Below are 9764 nucleotides of genomic sequence, written 5' to 3' on the forward strand. Positions count from 1 at the left end.
GTCGTGTAGTGTAAGCCTGCCTTAAAGCCGCCTTTCCACTGCATGACAATCGACAACCGTTGGACTGGAAGTCATTAATTTCCGATCATATGCGTATTTCGGATCCGATTTGAGCTTCGTCGGGGTAAGTTTCATTGGGAGCTGAGTATCATCAGCATAACTGAAAGGTAATGCCATGCTTCCTAATGACATCTCTCAAGAGTAGCATGCACAGGGTGAAAAGCAATGGTCTTGAGGTACTCTATACTGAACTTGTGATCGATATGGCATCTCTTAATTTACTGCTACAAACTGATAATAACAGTATGATTTGAACCATGCCAATGCAATTCCACTAATGTCAACATAATTTTTGAGTCTATTCAAAAGAACGTTGTGGTTGATAGTATCAACGGCAGCACTAAGATCCAGGAACACTAATAGAGAGCGGATGATAAGACCAAATCATTTGTAACTCTGAGCAGTCTCAGTACTATGATACTGTCTAAATCCTTGCAGCTACCATTTCTTTCCAAAAAGGAAGATAGTTGAGAGGATACTGCCTTTTCTAGTATCTTTGACAGAAAATGTATATTCGAGATCAGCCTGTAATTGACTAATTCTGTAGGATCAAGTTTAGTTTTTTTAATAAGCGGTTTAATAAAAGCCAGTTTAAAAGTTTTCGGTACATATCCTAATGACCTAATCCTAATACACACAAGACGAGACTAAATAATGATCTGAGATGTCATCGCTCTGCTGCAGGATTTCAAAGGCATCAACATTGATTCCATGTTCAAGTTCAAGTAAAAGTTCATTTTATTTATATAGCACATTTCCACTGGCTGACCAAAGTGCTTCCCTGAAGAGGAAATGAGACGCTGCATCGATTGATGCTAAGGGAATGCTTTGCGTGATGATGTCTTGATGTAAAATCAGTCCAATGGTGTGGCAGAACGTCAGAGGTGGGTGACATCATGAACCAGGAAACTATAAAGCCTGCCCAAACAAAGCAACGCTAGCTTCTGTCTTCACAAGTGTTACTCGTTATTGGTGTTACTCGATCTTAGTGCTGCATTTGATACTATTGACCACAACATTCTTTTAAATAGACTCAAACATTATGTTGGCATTAGTGGAATTGCATTAGCATGGTTAAAATCATACTTATCTGACCGTTATTAGTTTGTAGCAGAAAATGAAGAGATGTCTTATCGATCACAAGTTCAGTATGGCGTACCTCAAGGCTCAGTACTAGGACCGTTGCTGTTCACTCTGTACATGCTACCCTTAGCAATCTTTAATTTGAATGTCACGTGAATAGTATCTGTAAAACCGCATTTTTCCATCTTAAAAATATATCTAAATTACGTCATATGCCCTCATTGACAAATGCGGAACAATTAGTTCATGCGTTCATGACATCAAGGCTAGATTATTTTAATGCTCTACTGGGTGGTTGCCCTGCACGCTTAATAAACAAATTACAGCTGGTCCAAAACGCAGCAGCTCGAGTTCTTACCAGAACCAGGAAGTATGACCATATTAGCCCGGTTCTGTCAACACTGCATTGGCTCCCTATTAAACATCTTATAAATTATTTACAAAGCACTAAATGGTTTAGCTCCGCAGTACTTGAGCGAGCTCTTAACGCATTATAGTCCTTCACGTCTATTGCAATCTCAAAATTCCGGCCAGTTGACAATACCTAGAATATCAAAATCGACTGCTGGCGGTAGATCCTTTTCCTATTTAGCACCAAAACTTTGGAACAGTCTTCTTAAAGGAGAACTCCGGTGCAAAATCAACCTTTGGTCTAATAAAACATTGGTACCTAGTCAACCGTTCTCTGAGATTTGTTTTCATGATAATCGAATGTAAAGAGTTTTATCTCTAAAAACTGTTTAGCGTATAACACTAGTAATGGGGTTACATAATAAGTAAAAAGAAATCGCTAGTTTATACCACTAACAAGGCTCAAAATAGCCCCACACGAACACAGTAACATAATAAGATGGCTCCTGTCTGTATACACGAAGTGGACTGTCTTTATCTTTATCTTCTTATTAAACGGTCTGTACACTTACAAAGTTCTCAATGCTTCGTTTTGCATGTAGGGACCCTCATTATGTTACTGTGTTCGTGTGGGGCTATTTTGAGCCTTGTTAGTGGCATTAACTAGCGATTTCTTTTTACTTATTAAATGCCCCCATTACTAGCGTTATACGCTAAACAGTTTTTAGAGATAAAACTCTTTACATTCGATTATCATGAAAACAAATCTCAGAGAACGGTTGACTAGGTACCAATGTTTTATTAGACCAAAGGTTCATTTTGCGCCGGAGTTCTCCTTTAACATTTTCCGGGAAGCAGACACACTCTGTAAGTTCAAAGCTAGACTAAAAACACATCTCTTTGGCCTAGCATACACATAACACACTAAATACTTCTATAATTCAATGTTAGGCTGCATGGATTAGGTCAGCCGTAACCGGGAACACTTCCCATAAATCCTGATGTACTCGTTACATCATAAGAAGAAGGGTATCTACGCTAGTATTAGTCTCTCTGTTTATCCCGAGGTTTACCGCAGTCCGCCGGATCCAGGCCGTATCCAGATCTGATGAAGAACCTGCGTCTGGACACGACAACAACGCAATCCTGAAGTGTCAACTAGTCCCTCCCCTGTGAAGGCCTCCTTCCCTTTACCTTTGTACAGATAATCGTTGTCGGGATAATTCCGGTTCACGTGGCTACACCGAAGCGATAAAATTCTGTATTATAAATTTTAAGGCCAGACACAGCGTTCTCACAGGTTCGCATTTTTAAAGTTTGCGTAGAGTGGACTTAAGAGTTTTCTGTTAAAACGGTGTCGTGTTAGCGGCCCCTAAGTTATTAACTAATGATCGTTGCGACGGAAGTGAATCAATCAAAACTAACTTTAGCTGGAAAATAACTTTATTCTAGAGCTGCCATAAAGCCAAAACAATCTCTGTTACTTTAATATCCTATTTTCACTGTAAAGCCGCTTTGGAACAATCTACATTGTTAAAAGCGCTATATAAATGAAGATGACTTGACTAAGTATTCTGGCGCCATTCCGTGAAGTGCTTTAAAAACATACATCAGAATCTTATACTGTATCCTAAATTGTACTGGTAGCCATCCTAAAAAGTATAAAAAGGAGTCACGTGATCCGTTTTCCCAGCATTCATTAACAACCTTGCAACAGCATATGTTTGGCAGAATCAACATCCAGGCTTTCCCTCGTTCCAGGCCTTCGTTGACGAGATGAAGAGGGTGTTTGGACTGAGCGCTTCACAGCCCAGGTGCTGGTGGATTTACATCAAGACAACCGGTCGGTTACAGACCATGCAATCGATTTGCACTGGATTTACCCACTGATTAGGATGGACTCATCAAGCTGGCTATTTGAGTTGATGCCTGTCTATAATGGCGTGATCAGCATGCGCATCAGTATTTTGTTCCAGAGGCTAAGTGTTCCATTATTACTAGATCCGGAACCCATGCAGGTGGTTCCGAGGTTACTGACGGGTGGTGTGACTTTTGATTGTTGGACTCTAGAGCCATTGGTAAATTCATATATATCACTCTCGCTCAGCAGCTTAAGATTCCTGTGGTTACACTTTCTCATCCCATATCTGTCAACTCTCTCATTGGTCAAGCTCTCTCATCCATCACTCGTTCTACAGGTCAGATGAAGCTCATCACATCTGGTAATCATACTGAATACGGTTCCTGTTAATCAATTCTCCTCTCATTCCAGTAGTCCTAGGTCACCCCTGGGTTTCCCTCCATAACCCTCACATCAATTGGCAACAAATCACTGTTTGTTGAGTACCTGGACCTGAAGGAAGTGTTCAGTAAGTCTCGGGCTGCTTCTCTTTCTCCACATCGTCCATTTGACTGTGCTATCGATTTATTGCCAGGTATGTCTCCGCCTAAAGGCAGGTTTCTGTTCCAGAAAGGGAGGCCGTGGAGAAATATTTTTCTGATTCTCTCGCAGCCTTCTACCCCCTGCAGGTGCAGGATATTTTGTGCGTCTCTCCAGTTCAGCACGTCAGGTGGGTGCTTTAGAAGCTGCTTGAGAAAGGGCTTTTTGTCAAGGCAGAGAAATGCGTTTTTCATGCACAGTCAGTTCTTTTCTTGGGGTATATCGTCTTGTCCGAGGGGGTGAGCATGGATCCCGACAAGATTCAGGCTTTGGTGGATTGGCAAACCTCAGAGCCATTGCAGTCTCAGGCGCTGCCGAGGATTTGACATCTGCACCCACGACATGCTGACTCTCTTGTTTTGTTTTTGCTGTCTTGAACTGTTTAACTGCACTTGCGAGTGAATCTCAAGTTATTCCCCCTGACAATAGATTTAGTGTAGATAATTAAATGCTTGCTTGCTTGGGTGTTGTCACCGGTCACAGTCCTCATGCCACCCCCTTGCCACTCAATAAAATATTTTCTAGATCCGCCCCTGTACAAAAAATTTCTTAATCACTTGCTGAATTTGAAAATGCATACTAGCATACTATTAATATTTCTGCCATACAAATAGTTCTGAATTAAGTGACTGTTTTTGTTTTGTTCAATTTGTGTTATCCAGTAAAACATAAATCCTTAAAAATCGAATGAATTTATAGTTTAAAAATGTGTTGCTGTTTTACATAGGCTACACAACCATTCAAAAGTTTGGGTTCAGTGAGATTGTTACCAACTAATAATAATAAGAATAAATGTTTCATGAGCACCAAATGACGATGATTTCTGGAGGATCATTGACAATGATGACTGGAGTAATGACTGATCAAAAATCAGCTTTGCAATCACTGGAATAAGTTACATTTTAAAATGTAAAAAAAAAAAAAAAAATAGAAAACAGTTAAAAATTAATATTACCGTTTTGCTGTTTTTTTTTTTATTAATATCTTGTCAAGTCACCTTTATTTATATAGTGTTTTATATAATACAGATTGTTTCAAATCAGCTTTACAGCGAAAATGACAGGAAAATGATTCAATGATGCAAACAGAATTCATTTCGGCTGAAGTTCAGTATTGATTCAGATCCACTGTAAAGATCATCAATTATTAAATTAGTTCATTTCATCTTTTAAGCAGTTCTGCAGAAAACGGTCTCATCCAATAGTGTAAGTGCAGTCAAATAATAATATTTTTGGTATCAAATAATATTTTTGACTATTAAGTCAAGTATCTGTGGGTGATATTGTATATAATCTTATGAAGACTCATGTACTGTATATTAGCTATAATGAGGATTTGATTGTTTGCAGTATCAGAGATGACACACACTTACGTCTTCGGCCAGGCAGGATGCGCTATGGAACACTGGGGTCGGACTCTGGAGCTGGAACTGCCTCAGTCGCACATGAATCTACAAGACAGGTTAGTACAGATTGATCATTCACAAAAACACTATTAAGATATTAGACATTTTCTCCAGCATTACACACTTTCATAAGAAAGCTGAGGCTCCTATCACTAAAGACCTCCCTGAGGAAGACCAGGTCCTCCTTATGATTAGCTTCTGGATGCAGCTGGGAGGTGAGGAGGGCTAGCATCTCATGTAAACCTGCAGCATGCAAAAGAGAAAAAAAAGATTATTTTTTTAAAAATCATGAATAATATAATAGTTGTTGCGTTGACCGATACATCAGGATTACTGACACCTATTATTGTGGATGTACTGTAACATCACATAAAAACAAATATTTTTAGTCACCAATCCCATTGAAAAAAGACTCTAGCCATGTTTAAAATATTAGTCACCAATACCATTAAAAAAAAAAAAAAAAAACTCTGGCCATGTTTCAGAATATGTTTTATAATATTAAAGTATTCAGTTGGTCATGTGAACTTAACATTTCGGCTTCCACATAAAATAAAACGGCTTTTATTAGGCAGAAGATATGACTGCAATTTGGACATAACTGGATATGACATCTCATGTAGATGATTAAAAAAAAAATCTTTCACTATTCATTTCTTGTGTGTTTTTTTAATATGATGATCAGGTGAGTTTATCATATGAGAGCATCACAGCTGCTGTACCTGTGGTAGGTGAGAGAACAGGCATGGCTGGCTGCTCATGAGACAGACAGAGAGAGTCAGGAAAAGGGGTTCTCCTCTTCTCTTATATCATTCAAAATGTTATCCACAAAACCTTAAGAGAGAGAGAAAAAAATTGGCAAGTTAATATTTTAATTGTTCCTTTCTGTGGGTTGCATGGTAAATAGCTGTTCAATAATTATGTGCCACACATCAAATCAATGAGGCAAATCCAAAATAATGACAATACGAGGGAAATAACATTTTAGCTCTCTAGATCGTTTCATTTTGGCTTTAAATGACAATGCTGTTTGCATGGTGAGGTTTGTTATGAAGTATAACAAACCACCATAAGGTGAAATTTTGCTTTAAAAAAAAAAGATGAGACAAAATAGACTGGTTACAGAAATAAGGAGAAAAAAAATAGAGGAAAGGGGGAGAATGAAAGACAATGACAATAGTCATTAGGCATGGCATTAAATTCAATTATACTTAGTCATCTCAGTTTAATCCGGATAGGATTTTGCTGTGATGAGTCAATTGAAGAAAAGCATTTAGAGGGGATATAGATTCTGGTGGTCTACACAGATCCCTGTAAATGAGTGAAGTAAGTAGAAATATGATCACTTCACTTGAAAACGAGTCCCCGGGGAAATAATCCCCATGGCAACAATCAATACTTTATCACTGCTTTTCATCCAGAGATACATCACAGGAAACAGTGTTCGCTGCACTACTTTAAAGTCTCTTTAAAGAGTCTGAAACTGATGCTTTTCGGTTTTACTGCAAGCATGGTTAAATCATTTAGCCCATTTACAAATCAAATAAAACAGCCCTAAACAGTTCTGCGAATTCAGTCCTCGAAAACATGATTTCTTGAGAATGCAATGCAGATTCTATATGAGAACATTTCTCATACAATATCCTTTTATGTTCCCATGATCACATTGGAGAACCCTTTTAAGATCAAATGTGTGACAGTGGTGACAGGTATTAGGTATTATGGAATGGCAATGTCACGGGCTAGTTGTAAAAACACAGAACGAAGAAAATTAAGATCCAAGACAGGTTTTAATGGTATCCACAGGCAAATCCAAACATAGACAGGCACGCAAACAGAAGCATAACTGATGACCCCGGACACCAAACTGAAAATATATACAGATGATAATGATGGTGATTGATGAGCGCATAATTAGTATTAGTGACATAATAGTATAGTATTAACTGGATAGTATAAACTGAACATAATTAGTGTCCGTGACAACAAATGAGTGACGAAGGCAGACGATGGCAGACGATGACGAAACATAACGAGTCCAAATGAATGTGATGGTGACAGAACGCCCCCTCCCGGTAGGCGCGACCTCGCACCATGGAGAAGAGGCGAAGAGGATCAGGGGATGGTTAAGTGGCCTGGCGAAGGGATGGTGAAGAGGGCTGGCGATGGGATGGGATGGCACAGACAGGCAGGAGGAGGCTCTGGAGGTGGACGGACGACCGGGAGGAACCATAACACTGACGACACCGGACACTGAACTGAAACAGTACTGAACATATACAGGTGATAATGATGATGATTGATGAGTGCACAGCTGAACATAATTAGTGTCTGTTGACAACAAACGAAGGACGAAGTCAGACGATGACGAAACATAACGAGTCCAAACTAACGTAATTGTGACAGGCATATTGTTGCCTGTATATTAACTTAAAACCATATATTTAAACATAAACCATATAAGTTTAATAATGTCAATATACCAATAGTACTTAAAATAACAAAATCTGCTTTGTACCTTAAAATGTACTGATAACCATTATAATACAGGTGGTACAATAGAAAACGTGACACTAAAATAATGCAATCAACATTAACTAAATAACAGGAAATGTAACACAAAAGACCATAATGTACATTACTGATAACAAAAATCAGATTTTTTTATTTATTTAAACAAAATATAAATTCCTGGAATGTAGGCCTACTGGTTTTCACCATAAATTATATGATAATATATAATAATTCACATATTTTACTTGCAAATACCATTACTTTAACAGTATTAGTTTACAGTAAAATTACAAATAATAAACCATTTACCGTTTTTCACTATATCAGGGTTTCTGCAGGTCTTAATTCGTCCTTACACAAATGAAGCCCTTAAAAAGTTCTTAAATAAGAGCAGGAAGTCTTAAATTCATAAAGTGATTACATTAAATGGCTTAAATTACAAACAGAGGCCTATGGTTTCAGAAATCACAACCTTGTGCTGATGAAAGATTAGATCTGAGAGACATTCTGAATTTTGAATATTTCACACAAGGAGCTGAAACCCTACAGTTGATGAAATATTGAGGGGTGTCATGATTTTAAATTTTGTACAGCTTGTTCCAGATCAGCTGAAACCTTACTACAGACTTTTTTTTTTTTTTTAAAGCCTCTAATCCGTGCTGATTCTCTCAAAAGACTTTCTCTTTCCCATTCGCTCTGATTATGATGTGCGTGATGGAAAGATTACGCTGCTCTGTGTCTCTCTCCATCTTCCTCACATGCTGCAGCTGCATTATGGGGATTCTCACCAGACATATGGTCAGATCAGGGTCATCTCGCTAGTACTTTGCAGCCCAGCTTACCATTTGAAAATACCATCGGTGAAAGTGTCATGCAAAACACCACCAAACACAAAACCTAATTGTTATGAAAGCCAAATTGCACATTATTCTCCCCAGTGAAACCACCTTTTGTTTTGCAGTCTGAAGACCTTGGGCCTGTTCTGTCTGACCTTTTATCATCCTTTCTTTCTCCAGAAGAACAGGGGGTCTTTTGCCCAGATCTCGCCCTTACAGAATGATTCATGAAAGTCTGAAAACATGCCTTGCTGGGGGACAAGGTCAATCAGCCACTCTTCTGCCACCATCTGTCCCTTTCACTATCACGTACTGCTAAAGGCCACCATTCTTGTTGGCAGCTCTGCTCTCTCTTGGTGTGTGTGTGCATTGTGCACATAAATGCTTGTATGGACACAAGCATGGGCAGCAAAGACATCAAATTAATCTCTTTGGAGAAGATTATCACAAATGACATCAGCAGGAGTCACTGAGCTCTATGGAGCCAAATTCATTCAAATTCAGCAAATGATCAGAAAACAGCCTGTCCATCAAATCACAATACTGTATATGCACCTGTAAATGTGCTACAAGCTGATTCAGTAGTTGACAGGTTGCACATGATCATGACCTCATATAAACCTTTTTTGCATTTTTATATTGTCACTAAGATATTATTTAGTATGTTTATTGAAACATTTTTCTGGTTAATACCCACAACATTGGTAAAACCTGATCCACACACACACACAGTCATGACAACAAATCACAGGTACAAGGGAATACCTTCAAGATGGCTCAAGACAGTAAAAGCAGAAGCTCAGGAGGAACAAATAGAAAACACACAAAATACAACATTTACATCACTATTTTTCAATTCACCCAATTCAGTAATGCTTACTGAATGCATTTACTGTGACAACCTAAAGGGAATCTGAGAAAAATTAAGGGACACCCCGCATCCTTCTACCTCATTCCAGTGGACGTGCATCCCAGAGTCTTTCCAAAACTGTCTGTCATGGAATGTGGCCAGTGAAAAATGCATCACTGGATGCTGAGATCCTTTTAAGTGCAGGATCCTTCCACCCTGCTGTTC

At 38.6% G+C, this 9764-nt stretch overlaps 1 protein-coding gene across 5 annotated transcripts in view; it reads right to left on the bottom strand.

Moving 5' to 3' along the window:
- mpp3b (MAGUK p55 scaffold protein 3b) overlaps nt 1-6164 on the bottom strand; it is a 61471-nt gene extending 55307 nt beyond the window's left edge. For 4 of the 5 annotated variants that reach the window (XM_056253098.1, XM_056253096.1, XM_056253095.1 and 1 more), the window contains exons 1-3: nt 6062-6164; nt 5464-5582; nt 5307-5384 (exon numbers count right to left, since the gene is read on the bottom strand). In XM_056253098.1, coding sequence (XP_056109073.1) covers nt 5307-5384; nt 5464-5582; nt 6062-6086 — 222 coding nt within the window. In that variant the 5' untranslated portion in view covers nt 6087-6164. The remainder of the gene's footprint in view (nt 1-5306; nt 5385-5463; nt 5583-6061) is intronic. The other variant, XM_056253097.1, reaches the window with a different exon arrangement.
- Nucleotides 6165-9764: the final 3600 nt, after the last annotated feature.

Source organism: Rhinichthys klamathensis, unplaced genomic scaffold, assembly GCF_029890125.1.
Source record: "Rhinichthys klamathensis goyatoka isolate OS25496 unplaced genomic scaffold, OSU_Roscu_1.1 h1tg000101l_1, whole genome shotgun sequence".
NCBI classification, from domain to species: Eukaryota; Metazoa; Chordata; class Actinopteri; order Cypriniformes; family Leuciscidae; genus Rhinichthys; species Rhinichthys klamathensis.